Below are 15,323 nucleotides of genomic sequence, written 5' to 3'. Positions count from 1 at the left end.
CCAAGAATTCAATATTACCCCAAAATTACCATTTGTTACATAAATACACTGATAGAGGGTAGGAACAAGGTGATATACTCTCCCTAAGATACTCAAGTGTAAACTTAAAATTTTAATTCTAACAGAAGCACCTTCTCCCGTTTTTTTAGTTTTCACTAGTTAAATCTTAGGACCATTTTATAAGACCATAGCTGCTCTTACTAAGACCATTTAGACAAGAGTGAAATATCTGCTCAACACTTCCCAACCCTCATTCACCAACACTCCTAGTAAATTTTGCTAATATTAATCATCTGCCAGAAATGTTACCCATCTACCAACCTCCACAATTCTACTCATTCACAAATCCTACTTATTTCAAGACCTAATTCAGGTTCCATTTCTTCCTTAATATTGAAAGAACCACACTCCTACGATTTAAAATTTTTACTTGTGGGAGAAACAGATAAGCTGAAAGTGCTGTTATTAATCCAACCTCCAAAAATACTATATTGAAAACCACCCAAGTTTACATACCCTGAATTTTTCTCCTTGTGTACAGTTTGCCACCAAATGTGTAACTTTTGAATTAAAGTCTTTTCGAATAACTCCACCCATGTGATGAACCAATGTCACCAATCTGACCTCAAAAGAAAAATTAAGCAACATTAACTTTATAAGAAATTTGAAAAAAATTTAAATTACATTTATAAGTCATTTAATACTGAATAATTTTTATTTATAAGGTACATGCAAGAATTTTACAAAGACATGAATTTGCCTTATTGGCATAGGCAAGATTATACATAGAGACAAACTAGTAAAGAGGATTACACAAATAGTGAATTAAACAACTGGCTTTCATACATCCCAAACAGAATGTTGGTTTTGTTTTTTTTTTTTTAACACCAGATTATATCTTGCCACAAAATTACAGTAATATTCTATTAGCTCCAAAAAAACTTTATGAGTCAAGGAAGTTTTGTGAATTGTCTAGGGCAACAAATATACTTTAGGGCTGGGCCTGTATAACAAGAAATCGCAATGTGTAGAGGCACCTAGGTAGCTCGGGTCATGATCTCACAGCCTCTGGGTTCGAGCCCTATGTCGGCTCTGTGCTGACAGCTCAGAGCCCAGGGCCTGCTTCGAATTCTGTGTCTCCCTCTCTCTCTTCCCCTCCCCTGCTCATGCTCTGTCTCTCTTTCTCTCAAAAATAACATTTTTTTAAAAAAATGTAAACATTATTATTAAAAAAAGAAATTGTAATTTGTAAACAAAAACTTCATTCAAATAATGTGGCAGATATGATACTTAACAAAATGACAATTTAAAGATGATAGTATGAAGTTTTTCTGTTAATTCATATGCGTGCCATCCTAAAAAAAAATGTTTCTTTACAAGGCTCTTCAGAATGTTTCTTCACAAAATTTAAAACTTGTCTTTCAATGTTTTAAAAACCATGATATAACTACCCATTAAAAATGTCAGTTTAAATTTATTCGGCTAGAAAAAATATTCCCTTAATACAGTGTTTTAAAATACTTACTAGTTCTTCTTTCTTCCTGAATCCAGTAAAGCACAGTACTAGGTTCGTCATGCTTGTACAGTAGAGTGGACGACATGAGAATGGCAAAGGCTGAAGGGCACAACAGTTTTAAATCTGTGAGCTTGCTTTATAGTAGAGAACAGAACACGTTTCCCAAGCTAAACATATTTCCCCCTCAACTTTGTCAATCCAAAAATTTCTTGCATTTTTTGATATGCAACAAAAAAACACATTACAAGTTTTACAATAAAAAAATTTCCCAGGATTCCAAAATCATATTTGACACACATAATCTAAATTCTTCAGTAATGGCAAATTAAACATATTTGTATGCAAACCTCCAGTTCTAAAATATACTCTGACATATTCAAAGTCTCATCTACTAGGAAGAATTTCAGCCTCCATCCACTATTGTAAATATTTCCAATTAAAGCTAAAATAGTTCATATTTTATAATGAACACTATGTAAATGACATATATTTGAATCAAATATGATTCCAGTTTTTGAGCTAAAAAATGAAAATAGTAGATAATTTATACATATATATGTATAAATATACATATATTTATATTTATATGTACAAATATAAATATGTNGCCTGCTTCAGATTCTGTGTGTGTCTCTCTCTCTTTACCCCTCCCCCACCTGTGCTCTGTATCTCTGTCTCTCAAAAATAAACATTAAAAAAATTATTTTAAAAATGTATAAATATATAATTCCCACCATTAAGCAAATTAGTTCACAATTTTGGTCTTTAAAAAGTTTGATTTTTGAAAAGCACTTTTTTTAAGCTTATTTATTTTGAGAGAGAACATGACAGAGGAAGAGTGAGCAGGCAAAGAAAGAGGGAGGGAGAGAATCCCAAGCAGGCTCCCCACTGTCAGCACAGAGCCCAACACAGGGCTCAATCTCACAAAACCATGAGATCATGACCTGAGCCAAAATCAGGAGTCAGTCGATTAACCAACTGAGCCACCCGGTGCCCCTGAAAGCAGCCACCCAGGTGCTCCTCAAAGCAACACTTCTGAATCAAAATAGAGCATTAAAGATAATCATTGTGCTTTACTAAGTATGTAGAACAAAAGGAACACAGTGTCTTAAACAATTTTAAATTAACAAGGTGAGCTTAAGATTGGCAAAGCCTGCAATAAAACCAAAGAATAGGGACTAACTCTACTACAACTCTAGCATTAAAATGTTATTTATAAACAAAAAGCCATGGGTGGGGGTTGGGGGAAGTGGTACACCTGTGTGGCTCAGTCCACTAAGCCACTTGATTCTTGATTTCATAGGTCATGATCTCATGGTTCTCACATAATCGAGCCCCAGGTAGGGCTCTGCTCTGACAGTGCAGACCCTGCTTGGGATTCCCTCTCCCTCTCTCTGCCCCTCTCTCATCAAAAATAAACTTTAAAACAAAAACAAAAACAAAAAGCTGGGTGCCTGACCGGCTCAGTCAGAAAAGCATATGACACCTGATCTTGGGGCAGGGAGTTCAAGCCCCATGCTGGGTGTAGAGATTACTTAAAACAAATATGGGTGTAGAGATTACTTAAAACAAATAAAGTTACAACCCAATTAAAAAAAAAAATAAAAAAGGCTAAAATAATTTTAAATAATGCAGTAACTAATAAAAATGGAAATGTGCATCTGTTTTATGGAAGAAAATAAATTTATATACATGTATATGTTTCTGGAAGCCAAGTTCTAAGAAATTATGTCTTCCCAAGACATTGCTGGTATATATACAGACAAATATCTAGTTGTTATTATTAACTTTCAAAAGTCTTAGATTTTCACTCCTGAAAGTTATAATAGAAAGATTTAAAGGACTATAATAGAATAGTCACTACTATCCCTCCTATTTTAAATATTACATACTCCCAATAATTAACAGGATTTTTCTGCTTATGAATTTTCACAAAATTAATAAAGATTTAACCGTGAAAGTCATGATAAATGTATATTTTCTTACCTCTCCTTTTTGGGCACAGTTTAAGATAACTGGTGGCCCAATAATTCTTTGATCAGCCTTGTATAAGTCATTAAAAACAGAATCCTGGAAATCCATGACTATGAATACATTTTCAAATTCTGGAGATTCCAAACTTTCAAATTCTTCCACTGATTCCATCTTTACAAAGGGTACTTTAATTTCCTTGATTTTTTTCCAGGTGGTTATTAGAAATAAAAATTATTTCAGATTATAAAATTAATTCATATAACTCTAAATAAGATCTAAAAATCAATTCAATATCAACATTTTTATTTTTGTATTTGTAGTAAACTTTAAAATCACACAACGAGCATTATACTTAATACTGAACAGCCTATTTCTTACTTGTATTTTTACACATACATATCTCCATCCATATTGACATTAAATTTTAAATATTAATATCATAAAGACACAACTTTAATGTGACTTAGTAGTAATTATAAATCATCTACAACACACATAAAACTAAAATGATTTTTAAGTACATACATTTTGACAATAAGATTCATTAGAAAGATATCCACTATTGCTTTTTATTCTCACCAAGAATATGATGCCACACTTAGTTCTTCCTGCATAAATTATCTTCAGAAAAATAGATACTATGGCACTTAGTATCTACAAAAAGGGTGCAGTTTAACTTAATCATTTCAGTAGATATGAGAGAAATAAGAAAGATATGAAGTAGGTTGGCAGTTCCCACATAGCAAATGCAGGATATAAAAAGTCAAGTTACTATTTAACAGAACATTTTATAATGTACATCTACAAAAAAGAATGAAGGTATTTAAGTACCTGCATGGCTCCTGTGCAAAAAGAACAGAACCATTTAAAAGAAAATTCTGAAAGGTCAGTAAATTGTTTTGGCTTTATTTGCTAGGCTGATGTGATGAACTGAATTGTGTATCCTCAAGATTCACATTGAAGCCCTAAACTCTTTACCTCAAAATGAGACTGTATTTGGAGTTGGGCCTTATAAGAGGTAATTAAGATTAAATAAGAGGATGTAGGTGGGCCCTTATCCAGTCTAATTGGTACTTATAAGAGGAAATTTGGACACACAGGAGGTATCAGGGATGTGCATGCACAGAAAGGCCAGGTGAAGACACAGTAAAAAACAGCAGCCATCTGCAACCCAAGGAGAGAGATCAAGAGAGATCAAGATGCCAACATCTTGATCTTAGACTTCTAGCCTCCAGAACTTTGAGAAAATACATTTCATTTCTGTGGCTTAAGCCACCCACTCTCAGTATTTTGTTATGGCAGACCTCACAAACTAATATAACTGGTAATACAGAATTTGATATATTTCATTTGCTGAGACGAATTTCCCAATGACTGTCAATTATTATGATTTATAATTTGGAAGTAAAGCAAGAATGTGGAATAAAATTAATGGAAAAAACAGGAGGTGAAGAGTTTAAAGAAAAACATCCGATCTTTGTAAATATACAATGTGCTTTTAAATTTAACAATGCCAAAAGTAGTAAGGATTTTGTTATTTGCAAAATACACTATAGTTTGGGGTTTCAGAAATACCCAAATTTTAAAATATAAAGTTTCTATGTATCTATCTAGCTTTGAAGTGCATGAAATGTATCTTGTGCCTAATTAAGGTCCAATCACCATTAAGTGATTAAGTGGAATATAAGACTACAATAAGAGCAGTGCAGCATGCCACATGCAATGAAATGCTTGACCTACCATATTAACAACACTTTTTATTAATTTTTCATCCGATTTTCCAGGACAACTTTCTCTTATCTTTATAACAGGGACTTCCATTATCTTAATAGTCTGTGGAAAAGAGACTTAAGTATAAGATTAAGAAAACTATAAAATTATTTAAACACTGATGGAAGAAAAATAGCTTTTTATTAAAAAAAAAGCTAAAACTCCATACCTTTAAAGCTTTTATAAGTTCTTCATGTTTTCCAGCTTCTTGAGCCAATATTACTCTCGTTTCAATTTGAGGCATTTCTTCTATTAAGATTAAAAATGTTTAAATATGTTTATCGGGTAACAACATCAAAATTAGCAGTTTCCAATCCCGCTTTTGGCTATATCTGGCATGTTTTCCATCTTTGAGAAGATTATAACATTCTCTAAGATTAAAATGACTTAATTCCCAGCTTATTTTTACAAATTTGGCCATCCATCACTTTAGAGAAAGAGAAAACACATTGTAGCAGAGTATACAAACATCAGCACCCTCCTGACCAAAAGAGCATTCACAGTCTTGCACAGCCATCCTCTTCAAAAGCGGATGCTGCAGACATTTAGGACATTTACAAAGTGGTTCAAGGGAAGAAGTGGCTCTTCACCTGATCCATCATAACTGAACAAATTCTAACAATGTTGCAGCTACATTGCCCTCACATACCAAAAAAGCAATATTGAACAATAAGATGCTTTCTCCTTCAAAGTTGGGAAGCATTATTCCAAACAATAATCAAAAATCTACAGTGTAAATAAATGACTAAAGTCAACAAAACAAGAAAGAACAGGTGTTAGTGAGGATGTGGAGAAAAAGAAACCTTGTACGATGCTGGTAGGAATGCAAACTGGTGCAGCCACTCTGAAAAACAGTATGGAGTTTCCTCATAAAGTTAAAAATAGACCTACCCTATGATCCAGAAATCTCACTACTAGGTGTTTACCCAAAGATAAATACTAATTCAAAGGAATACATGTACCCCCTATGTTTATAGCAGTATTATCTAAAATAGCCAAATTATGAAAGCCAAGTATCCATCAATTGATGAATGGATAAAGATGTGGTATATATGAATACAATGGAGTATTATTCAGCCATAAAAAAAAAGAATGCAATCTTTGCAATGACATGGATGGAGCTAGAGAGTACTATGCTAGAAGTAAGTCAGAGAAAGACAAATACCTTATGATTTCACTCATATGTGGAATTTAAGAAACAAAACAAACAAGCAAAGGGAAAAAATAAGAGAAAGACAAAGCAAGAGACTCCGTTTTTAATATTTATTATTATTTTTAAAATTTACATCCAAGTTAGCATATAGTGCAACAATTATTTCAAGAGTAGATTCCTTCATGCCCCTTACCCATTTAGCCCATCCCCCTTCCCACAAACCCTGTTTGTTCTCCATATTTAAAAGTCTCTTATGTTTTTGTCCCCCTCCCTGTTTTTATATTATTTCTGCTTCCCTTCCCTTATGTTCATCTGTTTTGTATCTTAAAGTCCTCATATGAGTGAAGTCATATGATATTTGTCCTTCTCTGACTGGCTTATTTCGCTTAGCATGATACCCTCTGGTTCCATCCACGTAGTTGCAAATAGAAAGATTTCTTTCCTTTTGATGAAATCTCTATAATTAAGAGTTATAGAGAATAAACTGATGGTTACCAGAGGAAAGGGGATGGGAGGGATGGGTTAAAGAGGTTATGAGCACAGAGTGATGTATGGAAGTGTGGAATTACTATATTGTACACCTGAAATTAATATAACACTGTATGTTAACTAACTGGAATTAAAATAATAACTTTAAAAGGATTTACACAGTATAGAGAGATGCTCTCAACAAATATTTAGCGAATAGCTATACTCTAGCTTAACAGTTAGTATTACATTTAAATCTTAAATCCCTAATCAGTTAAGCTTAGGGATTAGGTGTTTTGAAGCTGATTAACAGGTTTACCTTCAACATATGAAGCAGATCCAATAAGCACATTTTCCTTAGAAATTTCAGTAACTTTAGAATCAAAAATAGAGGAGTCTGCCAAGCTTGTCCTTCCAGTAGTGGATGTTAATACACTATTGTCAGCCATTGTTTGTAGTCTTCTACGTTGACTGAAAAAATAAAGTTTGAATAAAAATACATGATCATTGGGCAAAAACAAGCATTAGAAGATCTACTTTTATATCCAGAATCTATAAAAAGCATCATGACTCATTTTTCTTAATACTGAACCAAAGAAAAGTCATTCAACTTCTCTGAGTCTCAGTTTCCTCTTCTGTAAAATAAAGATACTAATACATGACTCATAGGAATATAGTAAAAATCACAATGTATGTAAAGCACTCAAAACATTACCTGCCATTTAATGAAAATTCAGAAGGTAGTCATAAATATTCTATCTCCCTCCCCGACACCTTTGCCCTCAACCAACCTATTCTTCTTCCTATGTTCATTATATTATTACCATCTCTCAAATAATCCCTGTCAAAAACCAGATCTATCCTTACCTTTTCCTCTACTTTCTTTGTCTTCCCCCAAATCCCTATCAATCCCATCTCAGGTACTCTGGAACCTCAGAGGAAGTATCTCTGATTATCATTTTATTGCCAGAGCAGCTTCTTAGGGAAAAAAAGCTGAGACCTGGCCCCTCTTCTTTGTGCTCAATGCCACAATGGTCAAATACAACAGCCCCAAACAACTTATCAGTTTCTTCAGGTTACTCTCCACATGGTTTCCTGGGGTATAGTCCTAAAAACAAATGTGACCGCCATTACCTCCCTGCTTAAGAATGTCCACGAGCACTCCTCCCTATATGGCCAAGGCCAAATTCACCATTAAGTTTACAGTTTGGTCCTAGCCTGCCTATTCAACCTCATCTCCTGTCCAATGTCCACATTCCACATATACTGTATTCTCTAGAAACAGTGTATTTCTTCACATTTTTTAAACACAGATCACAATTTACTCCACACTTACTTACATTTAATAGTGCTCAATTCTCCACCTAGCACATCTTTCAACCCTCAACCCACTGCTCTTGACTCACTCTCTTGTGGATTTCTCTGTATATCTCATGTATAAGTGGACTGTTCTCTATCTGTATTTTCTTATTACTTTACAATCATCTCTCCTTTAAAAGATTTAACAAGACAGTTATGCATGGATTAGTGCCAATATGACTCTGGACAATGCAAGAAAATCTTTTTTTTTTTTTTTTTTAAGACTTCCAGGATTTAAGAGTTGAAAAGTCAGGCAAGCATGGAAAAAAGTAAAAGTTAAGTGAATTTTCATCAATTCGTATCAAGTTTGCTCTGTAAGTTTATTATCTTTAAGTTAACTTCCAGAATATTGGACAAATATTAAAAAGAGGCCCTAACTTTATCTGGAGGTACATACCTGATCTTTTTTATCCTTTCCCACTTTTTTTAGATTAATAAAATATACAAATATCATCCACCTGGTTTTTATCAAAGTAGTAGTTTAAGTAAACTATATGCTGTGGAGAAACAGTAAGGTGTCATTAGCATCATTTCTGGATGGTGATACATCCAGAAGTGATGATGTGCACTAATAACCAATAACAACCACAGATCTGAGCATAATTGTTAGGTGCATACTGCAAAGCCAGGCGACTCAGCTGCCTATCTCAACTCCTCACTCAGTTTTCCACATCGGTGAAAGAAACTCAAATTTAGTTCTGATAAAAACTGAATAGATGACATGTTAAAATGAGCAACAACTACTGCCTTTCATAATATTCAAAATGTGAACATTTTTTATGGTCTTACCATACATCCATATCAATCATTATTCTAAGATTCTCCAAAGGAATGTTCCAAGAGTTGTTAATACGGGTATTCATTTAGAATCAATGACAAATTCTAACCAGCCCTTATTTTTTTGTTGTTTAAGTCTCTTACATTTAATTGTTACCAGTGAAAAAGAAAAGGCTTTCATTCAAAGTTCCCTTAAAAGAAACTTAAAAAAAAGTCAAGAGATGCATTAACGTACTTTAAGGGATGGAGAAGGGAGATTTTTAATAATCAAAAATATCATGAGTTTACATTTTTCTCATGCCCGTTTATTTATTTATTTATCTTTTGAGAGAGAGCACATACACACGGGCACATATGCAAGGGATATCCTAATCTCCTCTTATAAGGACGCCAGACATATTGGATTAGGGCACATATTGGGCCCACCCCCACAGCATCTTTTTAACTTGAATTACTTTTTTTTTTTTAATTTGAGAGAACAGAAAGAGAGCTACATGCACGAGCAGGAGAGGGGGACAGGGGGAGTGGGAAGGGGGTGGAACACAGAGACAGAGAATCTCAAGCAGGCTCCACACTCACCACAGAGCCAATCACAGGGCTCAATCTCACAACCCTGGGATCATGACCTGAGCCAAAATCAAGAGTTGGGAGGCTTAGGGCACCAGGATGGCTCAGTCACTTAAGTGTCTGACTTTGACTCAGGTCATGATCTCAGAGCTGGTGAGCTCAAGCCCTGTGGTCAGGCTCCACACTGGAGCTTGTTCTGGATTCTCTGTCTCCCTCTCTCTCAACAATAAATAAATAAACTTAAAAAAAGAGAGTGAGTGTGGGAGGCTCAACTGACTAAGCCACCCAGGCACCCCTCTCCTTTGCCTGTTTAAAGATCATCAAAATAGGTAATGAGAAATTAAAACTGTCTCTGATAACACTGTATATGATCAATTTATTGCTGAAATAGCTTCAAATTTTAGAGGAAAAAAAAGAGCTGTATGGAAAGTTGATGACAACATCCAACACTCTGATTACAAATAGAAATACACTAATCACATTTTCATACTTATGTATTATGTAAGCTTTCAAAAGAAATTTAATGTTTATTTTTGAGAGAGAGCGACAGAGACACAGAGCACGAGCAGGGAAGGTGCAGTGAAAGAGGGAGACACAGAATCCTAAGCATGTTCCAGTCTCTGAGCTGTCAGCACAGCCCAACACGGGGCTGGAAACTCGAACTCACAAACTTACGAGATCATGACCTGGGCTTAGGTCAGACACTTAATGGATTAAGCCACCCAGGGGCCCCTGTAAGCTTTTTAAATAAAGACAAGAGGATCAGTGTTCAAAAACTATACTAAGTTTATTTCTCATCCAAGAACATGCTCAAGCAGCTTTTGAGTAAATAACAGTAACACATGCCTCTTTTCATCCCAAACAGAAAACCTGTCATTTAAACACTCACTTTAGGTTTCCTTTTACTTTTTTTTTTTAAGCAATCATCTTTCAGAGGAGTTAAATACAATACTGGGGATGATGGTGGTATTACTGACAATAACATTAGTGTTAACATTATTAAAATTTTGGTTAAGTAATAACGACTTAATGTTTAATATGTGGCAGACATTGCTCTAAATCTTTTACTTGTATTTACCTAATTTTTAAAACAATCCTAAGAGGCAGGTACTATTATTACTGTCTCCATCTCAAGAGAAGCCTAAAAAAGAAAAGTTAAGTAACCACCCAAGTCAGTAAAACAGGGATTCAAACCCAGGCTGATTCCAGAGGCTGCACTTTTAACCACTAAGCCAAACAAATCTGTACCAGGAAGGAAGGCGCATGCGGGGGGGTGGGGTTGGGGGTGGCCGGAATAAGCTGGCGTTTTATAAACTAAAAACTAAACTTCCTACAGAGAAGACACCAAGAAGAATCCTAGAATGAAACCACTAAGCACTGAGATAAGCCCACAAAGGCTGCAGCTGCCGGCCGCCAGAGCCGCAGAGGACAATGCGGCTGGTCTAGAGCACTCTTCCCAACTCCCTCCCTTCACCCAGCCATTCTTTCGGAAGAAATACCTAACCAGGTGAGCGGTGAAGATGCCCAACTACCTGGGGGACTTCGGGATCCCACTGCGTGTCACGGCGCCGCTGTGGGGAGTGCGGTGGGGGAGCTTCCAGAGCCCGGAAGCTTGGGCAGGGATGCTCCGGAATTCGCGGTCATCGGGGAGGGGCAGTAGGTATAGAAGGGGTCCACTGCTCCGGGGAGCTTGGCCCACTCCCACCTCCCCTACCCACACACCCACAAAGTCCTCACCACTGTCAAAAAAAACGCCTTGAAAGTCCACCTCTTCAAGCACCGACTCCCCTCACTGTTACCGCCATTCCTCGCCGGTGTCAGCCACAAACAATTCAAAAAGTGAGTCGCTTTCTCTAAAAGCCATGCCGATTGGTGCATTATGTCAACCTCTATCCCATAGGCTAGGGTCTCCAGAGGGGCGGTGATTGGCCGGTGCTCTCCGCCCACCTCCCCGCAGGCGCCGCTTGATTGGTTCTGCGTGCGTTTCAAATAAATCCAACGGCTCAGACGTCCGAACGTCAGGGGGCTGTAGAGAAGTGCCCGGATGCGACCGGAAGGTGGAAGTGGTAGCTCTTGGGCTTTTTTGGGAGTGTCAGGTGTGTCTGTGGCTACCGCTTGTTTACTCAGTAAACATCCCATTTCTTGGGTCAAGTTTGAGTGGATTCTTCTCCCCTGCCAATTTATTCCTAAGCGTCACTAAATCCTTTGAACTAAATCTGTGCCCCCACGTTTGAATCTTTTCCCACTGGTTGCTGGACGCTGAAAGATTTTCCTCCTGTATGCTTTCTGCTTTAGAAATGTTATATAAAGTTGGCTAAAAGGTTTTTGACCCTGTTGGTGTGGCAGGGCTAGGACTTGGGAATCCCGGGACTCTCCAGGAAGACTTCAAATCAGCAGCCGGTTTTTTTATTTCGAATGTATGGGTACCCGGGTGGTTCGGTCAGTTGAGCACCAGACTTAGGCTCTGGTCATGGTGTCGTGCTCCGTGAGTTTGAGCCTCACAACTGGCTTGAGGCTGCTTTGGTTTCTGTGTCTCCAGCTCTCTCTCTGCCTCTTCCCTGCTCGCGCTGTCTCTCAAAATAGTAAACATTAAAGAGAGAATAAATAAATAAATTCTGATGTATGTAGACACTTCTCTGGTCTGGCAAATTTCACGGGTGACTAGAATAAATCCTTAGTGTTTCTCGGACTTTTTTTTTTTAACATAAGCTTGCATTTTAACAAACGGAAAAATACTTAAGGAGATTCTAGAATCGCCTGGAGCTAAAGTGAACTGCTTCCTGCTGCCCCCTCCCCGCACCGTGAGATCTTTTCTTTCCTGTGAAGTCTAGCCAAGATTTTATTGTTTGTCCTGTATTACTATTGCGATTGCAAAAACAATCTTTTATTTTCTTCAACTTCTAAATATATTACCCTAAAATATTACCTCTTAAAAAAAAAAAAACTCCCCCACCCAGGGTAGGTTTTGCATAGTTCCCACCTAATCACAGATTTAAGTAAAAGAAGGGGCATTCTCCGCCCAAATCTTAAATTCCATTAAAAGAAGGAAAACTTGTACTTTGGAATGGAAGACTTCCGAAATCACAAACAGGTGAGAATTTACAAGTTTTCCTAATTTTGTCAGGCCAACTTAAAACACCTGAAAATTCCGTAAGGTAATCCAAAAAGTGAGTGACAATCTGATAATTATTGATTTCCTTCTTTATTTGCAGTCTGCCTTCATTGCAATGCTGTGATAACCGTCACAAGGCAAAAGAAAAAAAAATAGTATTTGAAATCTTCCTTGGGAATGTGCTTGCATACTTAAACCAGGGTGTGCCCAGCATTCCAAAAATTCTCATCACTTAAATATATTAAGCTAGTGAAGAAATCAGCCTATTTCCTCTGTGCACCGGGTCACTGTTTAACTTGCTCTGCACCCAAATCTAGTGACTATGTGGTTATCAGCACACAAAATATGTGCTAGGCTAGCAAAAGCTATTCTTGATTTCTTTCAGGATATATTGCAGTTTGACTAACAAATAGACGGGCAATACAATCTTCTTCCATTTCATAACCGTGTTAACCTCCTTTTACATTTCCTATCCATATAGCCTCAAGCAAGTTCTCTGTGCCTCAGTTTTACTTTCTATAAAAGGGTTTAATAGTACTTCATAGTATTGTGAAAGAGTTAATATACATTCAAACATTCTGTATGGTTAATATATGTTAATATAGGTAATTAAAACATATTCTGTATGTGGTAAACATCTAATACATGCTAGCAGTTAAGATTTCTGTGACTTTCACTACTGCTGTTGTCTCAGCTAAGGCCCTGTAACTGTCTGATGGGACTGAAGTTCTCTACACCACCTCCTCACCCCTGACCACCACAACAATGGCACCCATGCTTGGGTCCCTTTGCCCCACCCTGCCCCAGCCACAAACTAACCCCCTTCCCACCCAAGCTTCAAGCTTGAAGCAGCCAAGACTTCCAGTGCTTTCTTTTCCTAGCAGAAGGAGGACATTTTTCTTCTATACCAATTCTAGTCTTCCTTTTCTCCTTTGAAGAAACCCTGCTGTCCCGCTGCGCTCAAGGTGCCTCCTCTGGTCTGGAAGACACGGCTGTCTTGCTGTTGCCCTTGGCCAGGCTTCTGTCCCCTTCCAAGGCAGGTCCTAGCCAAGATTTTTTGTGTGTTAAATGTTAGCCTCTTTCTCTAGCCCCCTTCACTGGAAATACAGTTCTCCAAATTATGTGTCAACCACTGTTTGTGTGGGGTAGATAGATAAATCAAAGGAGGAGTAGTGTGAAAGAATAAACCATTCTTATGTGTCCTCCAACAACTCCAAGATACTGAATGAACAGGTTTCAGATATAAAATACTGAAGAAATCTAACTGAATTTAAGCACTTAGTATATTGAAGTATGTGACATTTCGCCCCCAAGCAATAAAATAATTTCTGGGGGGGAGGGGTGTAAAAATGATGGAGGTGGAGAAAATGAAATGTGAAAGATGAAAGATAGAACTACTGAGATTCGCCCTGTGGAGGCTCCGCTTTCCCACCTCCATCTCCAAGTCAGGTGACACTTGGGACTCCCTTTCTTGACTCCCATCTTGACTCCTATCTCATGCTTGTTTCTCCTTCTAGTTCATTCCCTCTTATTCATAGTTCCTCTTTCCTCCATCCCCTTCTCCATCTCCATCTTCTTTCAGCTTCTTCAGAGCAGCAGAGAATGGGGAGTTAGGAAAGTTATTTTTGAGTTATGGGATATCTTTCTCTACTCCATACCCTCCCTAATAAGAACAGTATATCTGAAAAATTATTAAATCTGTTGCAATAAATGGGCAGTATTTGTTGTACTAGACTTTGATTTTATTACCTAAAATTGTAATGAAATATATTACAACTTCTAGATTTTATTTTAAAATGTGAAATGTTGGGTGGCTCAGTCAGTTGAGCTCCAACTGTTGATTTCAGCTCAGGTCATAATTCCAGAGTCATGAGATTGAGTCCTTCCTTGGGCTCTGTGCTGAGCATGGAGCCTGCTTAAGATTCTCTCCCACTGCCACCTCTCTCCTGCCCATGCTCTCTCTCTTTCAAATAAAAAATAAAATAAATAAAATGTGAAATGTTACATTATCAGTAAATTTAAATATTTTATTATAGGATTAAATGTTTTACTGTAACTAAATCATAACATCATGATGTCACATAGATTTCAGGAAATTGTTTTTCTCCTCCTATCACCATCCTTACCTCCCCAGAGCATTTTTGAGGGACAGAATGCAAGTGCAAGTATGTGTGTGTGTGTGTGCGTGTGTGTGTGAGAGAGAGAGACAGACAGACAGTCAGAAAAGAATCCCAAGCAGGGATTCTCAAGGGATCCCAAGCCCTACACCGGGCTCCATCTCACAAACCATGATATCATGACCTGAGCCAAAATCAAGAGTTGGACACTTAACTGACTGACCCACCCAGGTGCCCCTCCTCAGAGTTTTTGAAGTACGTAGCTATATATAATGTCACAGGAAATACAAAGATTCAGTCTAAGTACTTACCACATAAGATTTTATTTCAAAAATTTTAATGAATAGCCTTGGAATTCTGTCCTTCCTTGGAATTAATAACATTTTCCAACGGAAATGTCCTATTTCCAAGTTTGTTATAATGCAGCAACTCTTAACCTGTCATCTCCACCTGTAAAACAAGCTTTAGAAATTATCATCACGGAGAGTCAGAAGAAGCTATTTTACATAC

General features: G+C 37.0%; 1 protein-coding gene across 1 annotated transcript in view; it reads right to left on the bottom strand.

Annotated features, from left to right (window-relative positions):
- Positions 1 to 11,435, bottom strand: part of ECT2 (epithelial cell transforming 2) — a 62,876-nt gene extending 51,441 nt beyond the window's left edge. The window contains exons 1-7 of the mRNA XM_077763681.1: positions 11,322 to 11,435; positions 7,201 to 7,352; positions 5,430 to 5,509; positions 5,231 to 5,323; positions 3,503 to 3,685; positions 1,526 to 1,615; positions 517 to 624 (exon numbers count right to left, since the gene is read on the bottom strand). Of these exons, the coding sequence (XP_077619807.1) occupies positions 517 to 624; positions 1,526 to 1,615; positions 3,503 to 3,685; positions 5,231 to 5,323; positions 5,430 to 5,509; positions 7,201 to 7,330 (684 nt within the window). The 5' untranslated portion in view covers positions 7,331 to 7,352; positions 11,322 to 11,435. The remainder of the gene's footprint in view (positions 1 to 516; positions 625 to 1,525; positions 1,616 to 3,502; positions 3,686 to 5,230; positions 5,324 to 5,429; positions 5,510 to 7,200; positions 7,353 to 11,321) is intronic.
- Positions 11,436 to 15,323: the final 3,888 nt, after the last annotated feature.

Source organism: Crocuta crocuta, unplaced genomic scaffold (assembly GCF_008692635.1).
Source record: "Crocuta crocuta isolate KB4526 unplaced genomic scaffold, BGI_CrCroc_1.0 scaffold433, whole genome shotgun sequence".
Taxonomy (NCBI): domain Eukaryota; kingdom Metazoa; phylum Chordata; class Mammalia; order Carnivora; family Hyaenidae; genus Crocuta; species Crocuta crocuta.
The sequence above is the reverse complement of the archived record's forward strand: the minus strand, read 5'-3'. Positions and strand labels throughout refer to the sequence as shown.